The sequence below is a fragment of the Leopardus geoffroyi genome, chromosome C1 (assembly GCF_018350155.1).
Source record: "Leopardus geoffroyi isolate Oge1 chromosome C1, O.geoffroyi_Oge1_pat1.0, whole genome shotgun sequence".
Taxonomy (NCBI): domain Eukaryota; kingdom Metazoa; phylum Chordata; class Mammalia; order Carnivora; family Felidae; genus Leopardus; species Leopardus geoffroyi.
The window spans coordinates 100217741-100238202 of NC_059328.1; the positions used below are offsets into that span (position 1 = coordinate 100217741).

Here is a 20462-nt window from a genome sequence, read left to right on the forward strand (position 1 = left end):
AAACGCAAAATAATTTACGTCACATCATTTTAAATGGGCATATACTTAGTCAAGGTTGTTTGGGTCTTCTAAGCGTGGAGTTTTTAACTAAACCTGAGAAGACTTAAAGGAAGAAATCTTAAAAACTAAAGCCTTGAGTAGAAGTTTGAATGTGTTATTAAATATGCTGTTTTGGGTGTTTGTTACATATCTATTTTTTTAGGTTTATTTGTGAGGGAACAGTGGAAGAGAAGATCTTACACCTTCAAGAAAAAAAGAAAACTTTGGCCAAACAGGTTCTATCAGGATCTGGAAAATCTGTCAAGAAGCTCACATTGGCTGACCTCAAAGTCCTTTTTGGCATCTAACTTCCTGTTTACCGGGCTCAGGGTAGTGCTGCTGTTGGTTTGTGTTAGGATCTGGGAGAGCGACCTACACGTGACCCTCCGAGCCCTCCTTGGTCCTAGGCCCTCCCTGGAAGGAGGCGTCATCGAGCCTCAGTTACCATGTTAACTAATTGGTGAGTTAGTCGGTTAATCAATCGACTTATTTAAGAATGACAGAGAAACTAATGAACTACTTCAGAAAAAAGAAAATGCCCGAGAGTTCAAGAATTTTGGAAAACAACGCCAGGACAGTTGTAGGAAAGCTTCAGTAAAAGCTCAAAACGCCATCTGTTGCCTTTCTCTTCTCAGCTCAGGGGGGACCAGTGTCCCTGCACTTTCCAACACCAGCTCCATGCCATCTGTCCCTCTCCCGCCAGTGAGGCTGCTCCTTTTAACATGTCCCTGAGCGGAGCAGAGAGTGGACCCCGCGGCCATGCCTCTGTAGCTGTCTCCACCAAACAGTTCTCCCTCACAGGCGTGAGACCAAGGAGGTGCCTCGTACGTGAGCAGGTGTCTGTTATGGGCATCATCACAGCATTCAGTATTTGGTATCGTTTCACCTAGTGCTGTTCCACTGTTTCCTGTCACTGTAATATCATGTGCTACTTGTGAAATAAAATGGACTATGTGTCTTTTTTTTTTTTTTTTTAATGTTTATGTATTTTTGAGAGAGAGAGTGAGCAAGTGCAAGCAGGGGAGGGGCAGAGAGAGAAGGAGACACAGAACCCGAAGCAGGCTCCAGGCTCTGAGCTGTCGGCACAGAGCCCGACACGGGGCTCGAACCCACAAACTACGAGATCATGACCTGAGCCAAAGCCGGACGCTCAACCGACTGAGCCACCCAGGCGTCCCTGCTATGTGTCGTTTTTTACAGTACAGGCAGACCTCCCTTCATGGCGCCTTGTGGATACTGCATTTCTTGGCAACAGCATTAGCTTACTTCCTGTCCACATCACAGTTCGGTAACAATGTTTCAGGCTTTTCGTTATATTTGCATGGCTGGGATCTCATGATCAAACTTGAACAGATGAGGAGCTGCTTCTGATGGATGAGCAAAGACAGTGGTTTCTTGAGATAGAATCTGCTCCTGGTAAGGATGCTGTGCAGACTGTCGAAATGACAATACAGGATTTAGAATAGTCCAGAAACTGATTTATCAATCAGTGATAAATCAGCAGGGTTTGAGAGGATGGACTCCAAGTCTGAAAGAAGTCCTACGGTGGGTAAGATGCGGTCACACTGCATCACAAGCTACAGACAAATTGTTTGTGAAATGAGGAGTCCCTCGTTACGACAGATTTCACTGTTGTTTTAAGAGGTTGCCACAGCCAACACCATGATCCATGTCAAGGCAAGACCCTCCACCGACTTGCTGGAAGTTCAGAGGATAGCATTTTTAGCAATAAAAGATTTTTAAATTAACATATAATATATATGTTGTTTAGACATACTGTTGCACATGTAACAGACTACAGTATGGCATAAATATAATATTTATATGCACTGGGAAACCAAGAAATTCGTCTGACTCACTTTACTGTGATATTTGCTGTACTGTGGCAGTCTGGAACTGAATCGGCAATATCCGAGGTATGCCTGTGTTTGCATTTTTACAGATTTACAATATTTGCAGCACTTCATATCTCAGTCTCATTTAGTATTAGATCGTGTTAGTATTTCTGCCATCGTCTCCTTTAGTATTTGTATGACGGTTGGTTTAACCCGATAAATGTGTGCCCGACACTGTAGCAAAGATAATGCTGTGTGCTCACTCAGCCTCTTCTTCCCGGACACCCAGAGAGACCACATTTCCCAGTCTTCACTGCAGTCACATGGGCCCGTATTACTGAGTTCTAGACAATGGAATGAGGAGAGAAGGGATGTGGGTCATTTCTTACCTCCCTCTCAAGCTTCAATGAGTCATCAAGCTGTTTCTTCCCTCATCGGCCCACCAGATGCAAGGAACTGATGGACACCTACAGAGTCCTAGAGAAGCCTCTAGGTCAGGGATTCTTAACCTACTTCTGGCCCATGGACCCTTTCGGCAGACTAGCAAATGTCACTTCCTCAATGGAACAAAGTCTTCCCCGTGTGTGCCCCCCCCCCCACCCCTGCTCACCCACACTGGATTGTCACAGGATCAGAAAATAGTATTTTTTTTAAGCCACTGAGATTTTGGGGTTGTTCATATAGCAGTGAGTAATCTAGCACAAACTCGTGATACTTTTACACTTGGAGAGACTGTCCATGTTTCCTTCTCATTAGCAATCATTTCCAAAACACATCTGGTAATTTCTGTTAGAAAGGGTTGTGGTTGTCCTAGATAGAACTATTGCCCTCATTTAAATTAGAGTTAGGAGATGAAGCCCTTTGTTAACCCAGCCACAGTATGGACCAAGGCACCCGAACCTGGGTAAGCAACGGTGCTGAGGACAAGGACTAAAAGCCTACAAAGGCAAAAACAGCACAGCCTGGTAGGAAGCGTTCTGGTGTAGAACTTGTCTTGAGTCAAGTTCCAGGTTCGTCTTAGCTGGGGGCATAAACCTTGTACAAGATCATTAACTTCTCTGCACTTTGGTTGCCCTGTTTGTAAGGTGAGTATTATTTTCAGAACTCAGCAACTAAAGTGAGGTCCCTGATGAGATCAGGAAATGAAGGAAGTAAGATTGCCCTTTCTTGCAGGTTTTGTTAAAAGTTCAACACACCGAGGCAAAGATACAGTCCCCAGTAACAATGGCTCCCAGGCCGGCAAGAATGCATAGAGCCCCGCTCCTCTCTGTGCTGATTGTCTGATATTAGGCCAGTTACAGATTCCTTGGGCACCTCAGCTCTGTCATCTGTAAAGTGCATGGATTAACATCTCATTATGCGCCACTGGGAATTTAGTAACTAATACATATGCTGTAATCCATCTGACTAAATGGAAGGCAGTCGTGTCAGTGAGAGGCCTGTTAGAGGAACACTATGCATTCCAAGCACTGTTTAGGACAGAGGCACTGTTAGCTTTGCGATTCACGCATTTGAGAGAGAGCGTGTGCACAGGCATGAGCTGGAGAGGGGCAGAGAGACAGGGAGGGAGAGAGAATCCCAAGCAGGCTGACAGTGTAGATCCTGACGCAGGGCTCTATCTCATGAACCATGAGGTCGTGACCTGAGCCAAAATGAAGAGTCAGACGTTTGACTGAGCCGCCCAGGCGCCCCAAGGGCCAAGCATTTTTGCTTTAGTTTGGAGATGGATGCAGGGATTATAACATACAATCTTCAGGTATTCAGAGCCCGCTGACATGTAATCTGTAAGATCCCGTCTGATACCTTAACCAGTTTCTGTAGTGTTCCTTGTGATTCTAAGCTAGCAAAGCCATATAATTATGTCCTGGGTAAGTATTCCTATACTAGTGAGATGCTACTGGCATGAAGTAGACACAGAAAAAGTTGGAATGTTGTTTCAATGGGATGGAATATACCAAACCATGCATTCTCTCTTTTTTTTTTTTTTTTTTTTTATTTATTTTTGAGAGACACAGAGCATAAGTGGGGGAGGGGCAGAGAGACCGACAGAACCCAAAGCAGGCTCCAGGCTCTGAACTGTCAGCACAGCCTGACCCAAGGCTCAAACCCATGAAGCATGAGACCGTGGCCTGAGCCAAAGTCGGATGCTTAACCAGTTGAGCCCCCCGGGTACCCCCCAAACCATGCATTCTTACATCCTAGTCCTGGAGTAGAAACTTCTTGTGATTAATGTTAAGTAGCATTCTGGTGTCTCTCAGGTCCACATTGATTTTAGTCACTGTGAGTCGGTTTCTTAAGGCCTGGGCATGACATGATGGGTCTCTACACCCTCTAGCAACAGGCAGCATCCCATACTAGTGATCGAATTGGGGTTCTGCCAGTGTCAACCAGACTTCCGTATGTGACACCCCTACTGCCAGATTATCTTCTTACGGCTGCCTGCTTACCTTACCGGACTCGGGCAAGGACAGAACGATGTACTAAATGCTTTGTAAACCGTGGAAGTGTCGTACAAGTGCTAGTGTTACCACTGTGGGACCAGGTCTGGGAGTGAGAGTAAAACAGGAGCATGGGTGCAGCTGAAAGCCAGATGGTGAGTATCTGTCACCAAAGGGCAACACTGCTGAGCACCCAACTTACAAGGTATTTCTTATGTGACAGATGTGACTTGATGGGAGCTTTACAGTTTGACTTCTCTTTAGCAGCGTTGATCTTAAAAGGGGGCATTGCGCATGCCATGGCTGGACGGAATCCTGAACCCTTTAAAAATCCCACCAACGACTCTGAAGATCCCACCAAGAGCTCCTGTTGCCACGCAGTCGTTATGATCAGCAATAGGTAGGATGATATCTTTGTGGAATATGACCCTTTTCCCTAGCAGTTTCGTGTGTGTGACTTAGAATTGCTATACACGAACACTGACTTGTTTACTCTCTGATTCTCTCTCTTGCCCAATGAAGTGGACTGCACCAAGGCTCAAAGGCGCAGCCAGATTCTTCCCTACTAATAGGACAATCATGGAGTCACCGGTGTTCCGTATGACCTCTGCGGTTGTCTGGAATCTTGATGTTGACCATGATGCCTTGAGAGAATTGGGTTTACAAAGTGGGATATTGCACTGCTATTTGCCATCTAGCATCTAGCGCTGAGAAAAGGCAGGAGGAATGTAAAAAGCATAGCTGCAGGCACAAAGAATGATAATGAGAACTTGGAATTCCTAAGCATGTAACCTAGAAGAAAATGTTTGCAGAAATAAACATGAAATTAGGATCCCTTATAGCACAAAGTGCCACAAGAGTCCGTCGGTCAGGATGGAGAAGGAAATGGCCCCTAGGGCGTGGCCCCTAGGGGGCAAACAGGGGAGACAGACCTGCAGTCACATGACCTCTTTACTAGCTTGAGTCCTTTTTTACCCAGAATCCTTAGCTAATCTGAGTGTAGGTAGAGATTAGGTATAAAAGATAGGACGAGGAGACTATTTCCACTGCTAAGTCCTTCATACATTCAAAAATATACATGAAGTGTGCCAGGCACTGCCGGGCATTGAAAGTAAAAGGGCAAGCAAAAGCCAACACAGTCCCTGTCCTCCCTGAGGCTTACAGTCTCACAGGGGAGGCGGGCATTAATCACATCACATATGGCTGTGAAGGGACAGTAGTGTGCAGCGGAGAGCGGTGGTAGCTGGGAGGGCTTAGAGCAAGGAGCTAGGACAGGAACCGGTCAGGGAAGCCTAGGGAAGTGATGACGGAATTGAAATCCATAGGTGGGTGCTAACAAGGTCGAGTGAAATGCCTCTTTCTGTATTCTGCATCAGTTGGCATTTGCTTTGTCCAACTACCTCTTGAGACAAACTTGGCAGGGATACATCCTCTGGAGGAAAGCTGAGTGACGGTTGCTTTTTAGAGATTGGAGTGGGTGGGCTGACAGGTATACATGTGTGTTTATGATCTAAGGCAGCCAACGTGTTTATCCTGTTACGGTGTCCCACGGGACAGAGGCCCTCGTTTTACTTACCAGTAAACCACAGATCAAATTTACATCATAACGCTGCACCTGGTTGATGCTTCAGCGCTCACAACTCCAGAGTGATTTCTGAAGCACTTTGTTACGCTGGGGACAATTCCTAAACCCTCAGACTTCTTTTTTTCCTCACCTTGGGGATCTTGGGCTCTGCAGATTACTCTTAACTTTGCTGGCAGGGCAACTGAATTGAGTTTAGACTCCATTGTATCGCAGGCCAATGAACAGGCCACCCCTCCCCCCCCCCCCCCCACCTCCCACATAAACTGTCATGCTATTTGTTTCAGAATTGTTACTATTAATATTGCTTAAAGGCGAGGGCACTTGCCAGAACCTGGATGTCTCCTAGAAAATTTCTGTTGCAATATAATTTCATCTATAGTAGAGTTATACAATTACCAAACCCTTTTCCCAACTGAAATAAATGGTAAGCTTTTTATCCTGAGTTCTGAAATCTGATTCATTAAAAGACACACAGGGAAAAATGATGTAATACAACAGGCTTCTTCATGGCAAAGCTATTCCCTGGATGTCTGAGGTAATTGGAAAATTCAAGGCTGGTTCCTAAGGTGCATATAATTTATAGAGCAGGTTTGAGAGAAGGCTGCAATTTTTTTTCCAAGTAGGATTTGGTTACATGACAAATATTGGAGTTTGGGGGAAGGGCAGTGTGGCTTGTAGAAACAGATACCAAGGAGATCCAAACTAAAACGTGTACCAAATGATACCTTTATTTATTCAACAAAATGATTAAGCCTCTCCTGTGTGCCAGGAACTGTCCTACATGGGGACAATATAATCGATAATGTCAAGTCGCTGTCTTCACAGAGCCGAGTGTCATATGAGAGAACAGACATTAAACAAGTAGAGTATGTGTGTGAGGTGGTGAGGAAGCCGAATAAGGGTGATACAGAGTCCTGGGGTGGGGAGATGCTATCTTATCCAAGGTAGCTAGAGACTGCTCCGATGCGATGTTTGACACAGGAGCAGAAACCTGAGGAGAAAGAGAGTGAATCATTAAGCATCTGTGAGAAGAGCACTCCAGATGGAGGGGCAGTGATTGTAAAGGCTGCTAGACAGACTACTTGGGGAGTTTGAGGAGCCCGGGGCAGGTGGGTCTGGCTGGAATAGAGTGACGGAAGGACGGGGGTAGGAAATGAGACAAGAGCAGGGAGCTGGGGTGCAGGCTCTTAGAGGCCGCTGTAAACGCTGGCTTTGTTCTGAGTAAGATGGGAGGCCATTGGTGGGTGTTGAGCAGAAGAGTGACATAATCCGAGGTATTTCAGAAGGACCCCTCTGACTCCTGAGGGGAGAACAGGCCCCAGGAGGGGGTGGGGGTTGAAAGCAGGGAGATGAGTAGGGGAGGAAGGCAGGGGAGGAATCTTGGTGTCTTACACCAGGACAGTAGCAGTGCTCCGGGGGTGTATTTTGAAGGGACAGCCAAAAGGACTCGCCCATGGATTGGATATGGTGCTCGAGAGGGGAGTCAAGCATGTTTGCAGGGCCATGGGCTCTACCGCCTGTAAGAATGGATTGGGGCTTTCCTTTTAAAGAGGCAGAACAGACTGCAGGAGAAGCAGTTTGGCAGTGTAGGCAGGTGGGAAGTGAGAACTGGAAACTAGGGGTTCTGCTGTGGACATCTGGAATTTGAGGTGCCTGTGATACATCCAAGTAGAGGGGGTGAGCCACTGGATATAATCCTTTGGAATTTGGAGGAGATAAACGTAGGAGTTACCAGTGTCTAAATGGTATTTAGCAGGTCAGCAGGGGATGAGATAGCCAAGGGAGGGGGAAGAAATGGAAATGGAAGAACGGATCCTTTGGGCTGTCCAATGTGTAGGGCTTGGGGAGACGAGGAGGAACTAGCAAAGATGAAAAGTCAGGGAAAGTCAGCGAGATGGACAATTAAGGAGAATGATGCCACGGGAACCAAGGGAAGAGAACGTTTCAAGGAGGGGAAAGTGATCAGCTGTGTTAAATGCTGTTGATGGAAACACTGGGAACTGATCATTGGATTCCATAATGTGGACATTACTGGGGACCTTGATAAGTGTTTTCAGTGGAGTGGTGAGGAAGAAGGGCTGACTGGGTTAGATCTAAGAGAGGGTGCAAGGACAAGCAGGGATAGCAAACAACAATTATTTTCGAGGTTTTTAAAAAGGGAAGCAGAAAAATGGAGCGGTTGTCAGGGTAATGAAAGATTTGATGGACTGAATTTTGTCCCTCCCCCCCACCGCCATTCATAGGTTGAAGCCCTAATCCCCAGTGTGACAGTATTTGGGGACAGGGCCTTTAAGGAAATAACTGAGGTCAAATGGGGTGAGAAGTACAGGCCCTAATTTAGTAGGACCGGTGTCCTTATAAGAAGAGAAGGAGACACGAGGGATGTACGTATCTGCATGGAGGCAAGGCAGCAGTCATCTGCAAGCCAGGGAGAAGGGCCTCCATCTTGGACTTCGGCCTCCATCTTGGACTTCCAGCCTCCAGGAATGGGAGAAAGAAATTTCTGTTGTTTGAGCCCCACAGTCTGCGGGTTTTGGTCATGGCAGCCCCAACAGCCTAATACAAAAATCAAGGAAACCTGTTGTTTGGAGAGTGGGGCGGGGGAATACTGTAGCATGTTTATTTTCTGAAATGAGCAGTGAGCAGAGTGGGGAGTTCTGGGAGCAAGGTTCCTGGGTTGGAGAGATGGAATGGGGTCTAGTACAGACCCCACGTGTATAGAGGTTTGCTTTTGATACGAATACCAGCAGATGCATAGATGTGGTGGGAAGGTAGGGGATTCTCTTCTGAATCCTTTGGTTTTCTTGGTGAAATAGGAGGCCGGGTCATAAGTGGGGAGGGGAAGTTGGGTGGAAAGGGGAGTTTGAGAAGAAAGTAAGAAATAATTTCGTCTTTTCAGGGTGGGGGAGCGAACAGACTAGAGAGATGTCGTAAGGCAACTGGGCGATGCTAAGGGCCCACTGAAATTAGTGGTCGTGGATTTAAAGTGAGGCTAGTCCTCGTGTTCTTGTGTTTTTCTCCAGGATCATTTCTGCAGGGTTGGGTGGAGAGTCGGATCCAAGCGGGGGCTTTGTCACGAATGACAGGGAGACCCACAGGCAGGAGAGGTTGTAATGATGGTCTGGAGAATCTAAGCGGAGAGAGGATGAAGGAAGGCACGTGGGGGCAGGGGGGGAACGGTGGGAAGCACGTGGAGGCACCGTGTTGTGGGTTCCCGAGCAGAGTCAGATTATTACAGCGGGTGAGCCAGAGAGATGGGAGCTTGTGGTCATAGGAGGCTGGAAGTTCAAACTCTGCAGACGCTGCAGTTGAAATCCAGCCAGGTCCGGGGGCGGGGGGGGGGGGGGGTGACCGACTGTATGGCTGAGGTAGGGGGAACAAGAACAGAGAACGGGTCTTGGAATTAAGAAGGCTGTGTGGACACTGAATTACTCTGACACTGAGGAGTGGTTCTGCAGCGGCAGCAAGCTCGGTGCTAAAATCTTCAAGGAACGAGGAGGGATGTGGGGCTGTGTAGATGCTGAACCACGGAGGAGGGGCAGTCAGTTATAGAAAGGCATCAGCTTCAAGGTGGGCCACTTTTTAAAAAAAGAGCGGTAATGGCCAGGAACAGGGCTTCTCAACAGCGGCCCATTAGCAGTTTGGACTGGATATTTCCTTGTTGCAGAAAGTTGTCCTAAACTGAGCAGTTCCTGACTTCTACCCAATAGATGCTAGGAGCGAGCACCAGCCTCCGTTGTAGCAAGGACAAATGTCCCCAAGGTCACACCTGGCTGAGAAGCACTGATCGGAAAGCAGCAATGATGAGCTAACAGGACACCTACCACCTGAGCTCTGGTTGGAGCAGTTGGAAGGAGTGAGGAAAAGCAAGTCGCTAACACTTCATGAGGGTCATGGGGCCATCGCTGTCTTCTGGGAAGATCAGATGTGGGTTAGAGAGCATGGAGGGGAATCTTCCCAGAAAAGGATGAGAATATAGTGAACACCTTAGGATTTACGGCTCCGATGTAGCTCCTATCTGTGAGCCCTAAGGAGGAAATGAACGTGTTCCATGACGACCTGACAGTCGTGTGTTTCATCTGCTAACTTCACTTCCTTTGCCTGACCCAATTCACTGCTCAAGTGAGTCACTTACTTCTTAATGGATCTTGCGGTGCCGATTTCAGTAATTATACTTAATACATGCTGAGTTTTTGCCACATAAGAAATCAAGAGTCCAGAAGGAAACACCAAATATATACAGTGAAGCCCTGGGCAGGGATGAGGCACTGGCACTGTGTGCTTCCTCTTCCAAGAATTCTCTGACAGCTAAGCAGATGCACTCTAGGACTCAAAGCTTCTAGTCAACTCCCTAGCTTTTCGGACAAAAGTGAAGACTCCTCTCTAAATGAGGGATATGAGGAGGATGAACGTATCAAGATTGCCTGGTGTGAGTAGAACTGCAATAAATTTATGAGGTGGTATTTCTTTTTTTTTTTTTTTTTTTTTCAATGTTTATTTATTTTTGGGACAGAGAGAGACAGAGCATGAACGGGGGAGGGGCAGAGAGAGGGAGACACAGAATCGGAAACAGGCTCCAGGCTCTGAGCCATCAGCCCAGAGCCCGACGCGGGGCTCGAACTCACGGACCGCAAGATCGTGACCTGGCTGAAGTCGGACGCTTAACCGACTGCGCCACCCAGGCGCCCCTATGAGGTGGTATTTCAACACTGTTCCTTTATTTTCCTACTACTTGTATGGCCTTGACCAAAGAGTAATCCAGGCTTACGAGTACGAGATGAGCATGGTGTACGGGTCAAGCCGGGACCTCCACCTGAACAGCAAGACCACATTATAATCCATGTAGAGTGCGCTAGCAAAAAGTGGATATGATGAAAGGCTTTCATTCCTTGATGAAAATAGCAAAAATGTGGCTCAGGGAGAAGTAAAAGAGTTACGCATTCAAAAGTAAGGAACTAGGGGCGCCTGGGTGGCTCAGTTGGTTAAGCGTCCAACTTCGGCTCAGGTCATGGTATCGTGGTTCGTGGGTTCGAGCCCTGCCTCGGGATCTGTGTGGACAGCTCAGAGCCTGGAGCCTGCTTCAGATTCTGTGTCTCCCTCTCTCTCTCTCTCTCTGCCCCTCTCCCACTCACACCTTGTCTCTCTCTCTCAAAAATAAACAAACATTAAAAACAAAAACAAAAAAAGTAAGGAACTAAACATCCCCATGATATAAGTTCCAACTGCACAGATCCCTTGGTTCCCGTACAAAAGAGTGAACACTGCCAATCACCGCGAAGAGAAATGTGCTGGTCCCTTGTGCTCAGCCATCCACACATATGATCAGTGAGGAATTGACAAAAAAGGACTTGGAACTCGAGAGTATAAGACAAGGCACTTTGTTTTTAATTCTATCAGATTCTTCAGAATTAATGTCTGGGGTCCTCTGGTCATCTGAAGTTGCGCTGGGCACCACTCGGACAAGCTGATCGCATAGCCAGGAAAGCATCAGAGGGCTACGGTCCTGAGTAGACTCCTTGGTGCACTCTCCCCACCTGTCCATGTGCATTCCGACTTCTCAGCAAACTTCCCGCAGCATGACCAGTGCGGGCGGCCTGGGTGACCTTTGTGTCCGTGGCCACAGCCCAGGTACCCACCTGCATGGTGGTTCAGAGAGGAGACAGAAGACAGCCATTAGAGTGAAGTCCAGAAGTTCACCAGGGAAACTAAAGCTTCTGGCAACGTTTAGACTCATGGATGTGAAAACGTTTAGTAAGAACCCGGTGAGGAGAACAAACTGTCGCCTCCATAGCAGGAGGACTCCCAAGGGCTGAAGACGGTCAGTTAAGACTGTCAGTTAGCCAAAGTGCTAAGAAGAGTGTTGTTTTAACGTTCTGCTAACTCAAGGAGATGAGCTGGTTTGGATTTTCACTGAAAAAGAATTGAAATAAGAGAGAAGGGAAGAGTGGCAGAAGTAAAAAAGAACGTAGTTCCTGTAGTGTTTATGCAAAACGGTGCCTGAGCCCATCTTAAGGCCCGCCATCAGAGCACAAACACAGTAGAATACTTTAAAAGAAATAATTAGATCTCTTGCCTGAGCTGATGCCCCTACCCCCAAGGAAAGAGCCAGACCTTCTCCCCATCCCTGCCTTGCTTGGAATTTCTTTAAGGTTTTAAAAGGAACAGAGTGGACTTATAGTTTTTAAGTGCCAGGCTGCGCGAAAGGGTAGAGATGGAAATCGAATGTCCTGGGGAGGAGCACAGGGCTTATAAGATTGGCGAACTGTATCAAAACTAAAAGAACTCCGAACTTTTCAGCTCACGATTTCACTTTTCAGAATAAAGAAGCGTTAAGTGAAACTTCTAGAACTGTGGTATATTTACAGGCACAGATTATATTCCCAGCAAGAAAGCTGGTGTCTGAACATCCTAAACCTAGTGGCTGTGCAGTAGGTGGCCCCCCACTGCTGGGAGACAGGCCCACAGGGGCAGGACTTGGAGAGCGAGCCTCCTTACCTGGCATGGTGCCTCCACAGGCACAGCGAGCCGTTTTCTGGCCTCCGCTGGAGCAGAACGTGCAGCAGTGAAACACGCCTGTGTGTGAGCGATGCCTTTTCCTCACGGTCACAGTGAATGGTGAGCCCTTCAGTGTTTAGACCAAGAGCAGAGAACAGCACCTTATGAGTCAACAGGGGTGTGCTGAGCATCACATGTGCTAAATGCGGTGTAAGTCCCAGGGCCTGGCCATGGAGGACAGGGACCACAGCAGGGAAACAGACTAGGGACGGTAACTAGCTGGGTGCTTGGCTGGACGGCGCCAGGTACAAATGCAGTGAGAGTCGAGGAATGTGTGTGGCCCTTTTGGCACATGGCCCACCTGATACACGAGTAAACCCGATCTGTGCTCCTGCGTCATGGATGTCATGGTCTTCTCCGTCCCGGAAGGGTGTTGGTGCGCTGCAACCCCGAGGCTGGGCCATCACTCCCTTCCTTCCACCCATCCCCCCTGGACATATCCATTTACCCATCCATTTAGTCTAGGTCTATGAGGATACAGGCAAGGGAGAGAGGTGAATAATTCTCAAATTAGAAACTCTCCTACCTGCCCCTTTCCTTCAAGAACAACTTCCACTCTCCAGTTTCTATCCTACGTTAGACCACAAATATTTAATAAGTGTTGCTTACGTGCCTGTCCCTGAGTGGGAACCGTGCTGTCTGCAAAAGCACCAAGCAGAGGAGTGTGGCACCTTAGAAGCCTTTCAAATGTTCCATCTCTCTTCCCTTAAAGAGTATATGATCTATTTTAATCTTTATTTGTTTTTGAAAGAGAGACAGAGTGGGGAGGGGGAGAGGGGCAGAAAGAGAGGGAGACACAGAATCCGGAGCAGGCTCCAGGCTATCAGCACCAAGCCCAACACAGGGCTCGAACTCACAGACCGTGAGATTATGACCTGAGACGAAGTCAGTCGCTTAACCGACAGAGCCACCCAGGCGCCCCTAGTTTATGATCTGTTTTTTTTTTTTAACATTTATTTATTTTTGGGACAGAGAGAGACAGAGCATGAACAGGGGAGTGGCAGAGGGAGAGGGAGACACAGAGTCTGAAACAGGCTCCAGGCTCTGAGCTGTCAGCACAGAGCCTGACGTGGGGTTCGAACTCACGGACCACGAGATCATGACCTGAGCTGAAGTTGGCCGCTTAACCAACTGAGCCACCCAGGTGCCCCTATGATCTGTTTTAAAAACAAACCAGAGTTCAAAGAAATGGGTTCAAATTCTGATCCTGCTATACAGGGAATGTGTATTTCAGCAAGTTTGTTTCTCAGTCCGAGTGGACAATGATCACTATGCCTGAACAGTTTGGAAAAAAGGTGTGAGAATGTCTGCAAAGGGACCTGGCCCACCCCAGCGTGCCGTAATCAGACAGGCAGGAAGTGGCTGCTGAATAGGAGTCTTCCTGGCGCACACGTCACAGGCCCAACATATCACGACACTATGGTATTTTACTGTCCCTGTCAGTATTGCTTTCTGGTCGGGGAACACCTGTGACTACTTGAGATTCTGTTGGACATGCTGAGTATTGCCCAATTTTTAAAAATTTGTAATCTCTAAACCAGAAGGTGTTATCCTTGCTGCGGAGGTCGTGTGGTAACCCTGGTAATGGCTAAGCACGTATGTAAAGAGTGACGCGGGCAGATGGCCAGGCAGAGAGAAGACTGGTCAGTTGAGGGGAGAGGGCCTAACTCTCCCAAACTGCGTTACAGTAAGTTCCAGTACGTCCGGTCACAGTCCGAAGAAAGCTGGAAAATCCCAAGCTAGATTATATTGCTTGAATGTGTATACTTGTTCCCAGGCAGATTGCCCACTGTGACTGAGGTATCTTTCCCAAATCAAGAAGTCTCCAACTGGGAGAATGATGAAAGGCAAGCCTAACTGCCAGGAGGTACAGTAGGGAGAGAGTTCTTCTGGTCACCAGCATCCTTTAGTAAGGCTAAAAGTAGCAAAGTCTGGGTCATTTCTAATGTGAGCAGAGTAAAAAAGAGAATTCTATTCGGCCCCTCCATACAGCTGATCCCATGAGACATGTCCCCGCATCCTGAGATGGTAGAAGCCAGAGGAGCCAAGGGGAAAGGAGCCCAGGGAGGCACACACGTGGGTCCCACTCACTTACCTGCACATGCTGCTCTTTGACGCAGACCAACACGGTATAGATGCCAGGCTCCTTGGGAGTATAGGAGACATAGTACGTCCCATCCTTGTTATCTTGTACCAGCGTTCTGACCGGACTGAATGCACATGGAGTTCAATAACCACTCACTCTCACAAGCCGGCCGCAACTGCCCGCTACTTTAGGGTGTAAACTCTACACCATTCAACCCGGTATTAATTTGAAATATCCCCCAGCAGGACACTTCTTCCACTGGTCTCAGAAATTAATTTTACAGCAGAAGGGAAGCGGCATAAATGCTGATCCAACCTGACGTACAGATGAGTTCCTTGAAAGCGTTACTGTGTTCTTTGAGGGGTTCCTGTTGTACCCTCCCGCTCTCTCCTCTCTCCTGATTCCAGAGACATAAAAATATACTCCCAGCACAATGTAGTGGCAAAGTGGGGCTGAATTTCGAGAAGGGGGCCATTCAGTCCAACACAGAATATTTTTCAGACAATCTGAGGGGCAGAGCATTGAGTACTGGCATAAAACCCACACAAGAAAACACATCTGCTCCAACAGGTCATATCACATTTTTTAACAGCGTCAGGGGAGTGGGATCTAACCACGCAGTTATATCACTACTGGGAAGGGCCTCAAGTTTCCAGTTTCATCACCCCCTATGACCCCTGACACCTGACTGTGTAATACAAACCTGTCTTTCTTATCTTTGGGGACTACAGCGACGTGCACGCTGTCTCCTCCCCTGCCCATGCTCTCTCCTGCTGCATCCTTACAAAGCAGGGTGAAAGAGGCTGTCTGTTTCTCCCGGGCTCTGTGCAGATCTGCAGAAGATAAACACTCAGTCCTCATCTCAAAGGCCAACCATTGGTGACTGCATCCCCAGATCAGACACCATCTCGCTTTTTCTCTTTAGAACAAACAGTTGTGCTTCCTGTTTACTGTGATGGCCCTGCTTCCTTTTTCTTCTCTTCTGGCTCTTTCCCCTAGGGCATACCTCTTGGCACTCCCTCCTGGCGAGCCTGGTTGTCTCTCAGCCAGTAGCAGCTCTTGGATCACGCAGGATCCTGAACCTGAACCTCAGCCCTAAGGAAGCTAATCCTAAGGACAGACCTACGTATTCAGAGAAGAGAAGCTCTAGACCCTGTGAGAGAAGGTAGTAGCCCCCAAACCGCTCTCCCCGAGCTGTGGATCATGCTGGAACAGGCAGGGGGGTCGGTTAATCAGCTTCGAATCTTCGGCACTCCCGACAGCATGCTGCGGGGAATATTCAGTAGCTACAGCCTCTGGTCCAGCAGGTGCAACTTGGCTTCTTAACCTGCGGTTCATGAGCTACCATGTGGTCTTTGGAGAGGCTTATGAAGAGTCTAAGAATCTCCTGAAATGGTGTGCCCAAAGTAATAGCTGTTCCTTGGGGAGAGATCATTCTCAAAGGGATCTGTGACCTCCAAACAGTTACGAATTCCCGCGCCAGAGTCAGCCTACCCCTACGGTACCGTCTTGCTGTCAGGACCGATCTCTAAACTATGTGTTTGAATGACATGCCTCCTTTAGGGACAGAATGGTCAAAAGAAATGGTTTCTCCCCCTACTGAATGGAATGCCTATCATAATCTTTTCAATGCTGAGATGTGACTTACATGAACCACAAAGGGCATAGAAGAAAGTACATTATAACCCTGTCTTCCTCACTCCTCTGAAACTCTCTTCAGAACCAGATCCAAGTACTCTGGGGCCTGCCAGTCTCCTCTCCGAGCAGGCAGGATTTCGCCCTGGCCTATCCTGTTGTCTTCTACGGGCACGGGCTCCTCTGTCATCTGATAGAAATAGCACGCTCCTTGAGGTCCTTGCTAGTTACTACTTTGCTCAACTGGAAAAGGGTCAAGCCTCACCCCTGTATGGGCTACGCACCGTACCCTGACCAGAACGAAACAGAAAGAAACGGCAAGGGAGGGGTCACTGTCCTTCGGACCGGTATGGCTCTCTCCCTTGGTAAACCAGTCAGGAGGAAGCTCTTCCTAGCTGGATGAAGGCCCCGGCTGAAAAAGCCGTACCTCTTTCAACACCATGTCCCCATCCACTGCCCTCTCAAATGCCTTCCTACCTTCTCCTTGAAGGACACATTTAGCTGGATCGACCTCTTTCGTATTGATGGTCCCATAAACTTCATAGCCACGGCACCGACCTGCTCTCTGCTGAGGACAGAAGCGTATCTTATCGTTTACTCCAGGATGGGCACTATATTCGACTTTGTTCAGCTTCGTGAGCCGTTCCACTACCACCCCCTTGGTGATGAGGATCTCTAAGTCCGAGCCACTGGTCAGCAGGTGCTCAGTGAACTCCACGCCCGTCCGCATGTCCGCCAGCAGCTGCTCGAGCTGTGCCTTCTGCAGCTGCAGGGAGTTTTCCTTCTGGACCCGGATGTCTTCCAGCTGCTTCAGCAGCCTGTCCCGGTGCTCCTCAATGGCCTTGACGTAACCCTCGGAGAACGTTCGCACGTCAGCTGCCACAGCCTCCACTCGCTTCTGGAGGGCACTGTTCATCTCTGTGATCTGTGCCAGGGCTTCCTCCAGGGCCTCCACGTGGGGCTGGGTGCCTCTGAGAAGCTCCCGCACGGAGTCCCCGTGCTTGTGGATAACGTTGCTGGCGAAGTCGTAGGGGTGCTCCCGGTGCTCGCCCACCACGCAGTCCCGGCACACGGGCCGGTCACAGAGCTCACAGAACAGTCTCAGCTCCTCTGCAGGGTGCACGGGACACAGAATGGGCTTCCCGATCCTGCTGTAGCCTTTCAAGTCTTTTAGGTCCACCACCGTGTGGTAAGTTGTTTTCTTCTGCCGCCTAGGGGCAAACAGAGCCAGGATCGGGACATTAGGGGACAATTCAGTTGGGAAACAGTCGGGCAGTTTCAAAAGCATGGGCGCTGAAGTCAAAGAAACCTGAGTTCGGTCCCTTGCTCTAACCTCTTACTAACCACAGGGTCCTCTCTGATTCCAGTTCCCCATCTGTCCCAGGGGGGATAGTACCTACTCGAAAGGGCTACTATATTGAATAAAGCGATAGTGGACTAGGGCTCTCTGGCCTGGAACGGGACTCTGCCAAAGGTTGCGACACTAAGGCTATGTCCTGGAACTTTCTCCGAAGAGTGAATTTGGCAAGTTTCAACAACAGCCATGGCCTGCTCCTTCAGCAAGCTAGAGGTGAGAGCATGGTGGTAACCCAGCACCAGGAGACAGAAACTATGCAAGGGGACACAGCAGCACACCCTAGGCAATTAAAAAGTGTCTGGCTGGCCGTGACATTAAGTCTCCCTAAGATTTCGGTAAAGCATTTCCATGACCAGCGCCTCCATCACCCCAAAGCAGCAAGCTAGAATTTTCCTCGAGTCATCGAAATTATTAGAAAGAGTGAAATCAACGGTCAGTAGGATCACAGTTCTCTTAATTCCTCTTTTCTGTAGCCTTCTGGAGTTTCAAGGAAATCTCTAGAAAACCTGATGACTGTTGAGCGATCCCCCCAGTTAGCATTATATCAACTTGGAGCTTACATGCCTATTCTGGCACCAGAAACGTGGCTGTAGAGAAAACAAGATCAGCTGTTTGATTGGCAGCAAGGCAGTCATAATTACCAGTTAAAAATAGACTGAAGACTACTAACTTGTTCTGTGGGTGAGACCAGAAAACAAATGGAAGGCAGAATTTAGAAACTATTTTAAGCTAATCCTAAAATCATGGCTATTTTCTATTCTGATGCCCTGGAATGGGGGAGAAGGTGGACAAGGGACAAAGAGTGATCCATGTGGCAAACTTCACCAAATGCCGCGAAAGACCTAAATCTGCACCCCAACAAGCACCTACCGGCCCACCTCACCAAGGTCCAGAGTGACTCTAGGTAGTACAAGGCAAAGGCTGAGGTGGGGCGCCGCCAAATAGCACCTTATGCTGTTTGGAGGGCAGCGTGGATTAGCAGAAAGAGCACAGAATGCAGCCAGAAGCCCTAGACGTAAAATTCGGTTCTGTTACGCACTCCTTCCCAGCTGGCGGACCTTGGCAAATCACAGTGTTGAGCTTCAGTTTCCTCAAATAATAAATGGGAGTGAAAACAGTGCCTGCTTTTCTATAAGAGCGGCAAGGCATCAAATGAGATCAAGGCCAGGGGCTATGCTCTTATATTCTTCTGTTTAGCCAGCACCCACTACCATTATCCTTTATACAAAAAGCGATTAATGACCCAAGGAAACTGTGAATGTGCTTCCCAAACTACAAAAGGACTATGCAAACCTTTGATTCCACTATTACTACAGGTATCATGTAAGGGTGCAGGAGTTAACTACCATCCTAGAGTATTTATCACAGCATATATTGCTGTTTGACCTTACATGGCACTTGAGAGCGCTTTCCTTCCCATCTCTGCACAAGGGATTTCTGGCTTGACGCCACTTTTTTTTTTTTTTTTTTTTTTTTTTTTTTTATTCTGCTCTTAAGCTACACCAGGTGGGGTATCCCATCTTTACCTATGAGCCTGGCAGCAGAAGTGGCAGAGGTTGGCTCTGCAGGTCTGACATCTCTTCTCCACTTCCCTGTCGCTGCACAGGTCACACACCAGGCCCTGGCCTTCCCCACGAAGACTCTCCAGCATCACGTCATTCATGGCCAGGTGGTCTATGGTTAAAGCCTTCACTCCACCCATGGGCAGGTCCACCTGAGTGTCACATACCGGACAGAGGATGCCGATCTGGGGCTGCAGACTGGGTGGCTTGAGTTCCTGGAATATTGAACCCTCAGAGCTTGTGTCAGAGTCGCCCCCTCGGATGTCCACTACCGAGTAGGGTTCCAGCTGCTCCAGACACGTGGTGCAAACTGTGTGCAAACAAGGCAAGAGCCTGGGGGCTTTGAAAAGCCCCATGCACAAAGGGCAGTGAGTCTTGCCTGAGTTCCCAAGTGCAGTCCCACTGGGGAGTTTGCCCACGAAACCCAGCAGCGGCTTCCTGTTTTCTGACATATTCCCCACGTTTGTGCCCAGTATCAGGAAAGGCTCTGGGTAGTTCTATAATAAAGTAGTAGGTGATTAAGCCCACCCAAAGAGAAAGTTTCCAGAATTTGAGCAGAGACCATGGGGACTCTCTCTTCGGCAAAGCAAAGGGCAAAATGATAGAAGAGTCAAAGGAACCACCCACGGATCTATTTAGGAGGGCCCCCTCCTTTCCATGGCATCCCATACCAGACGCACCTACGCCCTCCTCTGCCCCCCAAGTCCTCCGCCCCGGAAGCGCTTCCAGGTCTAAATCCTGAGCTGGTCCTGATGCCAACTCCTGGACCCCTGCACCTCTCACTTCCTCCACTACCCGCCCCCCTCCCGCGTCCCGGCCCCCCCTCCGGCCCCAAGGGTCCTGCGCCCGACACGCGACAAGCGCCTCCCCCGCCCCCGCGTGATGAGGTGGGGAGGGGGGGCTCCCGCTCCTTCCCTCGACCCGGCCCTTAGCGGACCGCACACGGCGGGCAAAGGAGCTGCGAGTCCGGCCGGCTTCTCGGCGGCCGCCGGCTTCTCGGCGGCCGCCGCCTCCCCGACACCTCGGCTCAAGGTGCCCGATGGCTCTGGCCCCTCCTCGCACCAATCCCAGCCCGGTCTACTCAGGCGAGTCCAATCACCGTCCGAGAGGGGCGGCCTTCGCCGCTGGGGGTCCCGCCTCCCCCCAGAGTGACACCACCACCATCCAATAAGATTTGGAAATTCCACATCTTCGCCGGGCCACTCCGACGGGTAGGAGAGGATCTAGCTATAAGTGCCGGGGGTCCGGCGGCGGGAGGGCTAGGGCGGAGGGGAGGAAAAGAGCGAGGCTGGAAGTGAGCGGCATAGTATAAGCAGCGTCACTCTTTTACGGGGACGATCCCTCTATCGCTGTGGCGACCAGAGAGGCCA

General features: G+C 49.0%; 2 protein-coding genes and 1 long non-coding RNA gene across 6 annotated transcripts in view; 2 read left to right on the top strand and 1 right to left on the bottom strand.

Moving 5' to 3' along the window:
• The window catches only part of TTF2 (transcription termination factor 2), a 41592-nt gene extending 40595 nt beyond the window's left edge, over positions 1–997 (top strand). For both annotated transcript variants that reach the window (XM_045478800.1, XM_045478802.1), the window contains one exon: positions 203–997. In XM_045478800.1, coding sequence (XP_045334756.1) covers positions 203–347 — 145 coding nt within the window. In that variant the 3' untranslated portion in view covers positions 348–997. The remainder of the gene's footprint in view (positions 1–202) is intronic.
• A 2986-nt stretch (positions 998–3983) lies between these two features.
• On the top strand, positions 3984–6333 carry LOC123598543. Its single transcript, XR_006712680.1, has 2 exons — positions 3984–4712; positions 4835–6333. It is a non-coding gene; the product is annotated as an uncharacterized LOC123598543 (long non-coding RNA).
• Positions 6334–6603: 270 nt separating this feature from the next.
• TRIM45 (tripartite motif containing 45) lies at positions 6604–20443 on the bottom strand. Of its 3 annotated transcripts, none has more exons than XR_006712674.1 (6): positions 19057–20443; positions 16651–17384; positions 15242–15371; positions 14548–14662; positions 9725–9924; positions 6604–6888 (listed from the first exon to the last, which is right to left on the bottom strand). XR_006712674.1 is itself a non-coding variant. In XM_045478806.1 (6 exons), exons 1-6 carry the CDS (start codon positions 19542–19544, stop codon positions 11385–11387), a joined length of 1743 nt encoding a protein of 580 aa, XP_045334762.1. In that variant the 5' UTR covers positions 19545–20443; the 3' UTR covers positions 11260–11384. The 3 variants fall into 3 exon arrangements, 2 of the variants coding, with proteins under 2 accessions (XP_045334762.1, XP_045334763.1); XM_045478806.1 differs by lacking the exons at positions 6604–6888; positions 9725–9924 and adding exons at positions 11260–11533; positions 12393–12519; XM_045478807.1 differs by lacking the exons at positions 6604–6888; positions 9725–9924 and adding exons at positions 11260–11533; positions 12393–12553.
• Between the last annotated feature and the right edge of the window lie 19 nt (positions 20444–20462).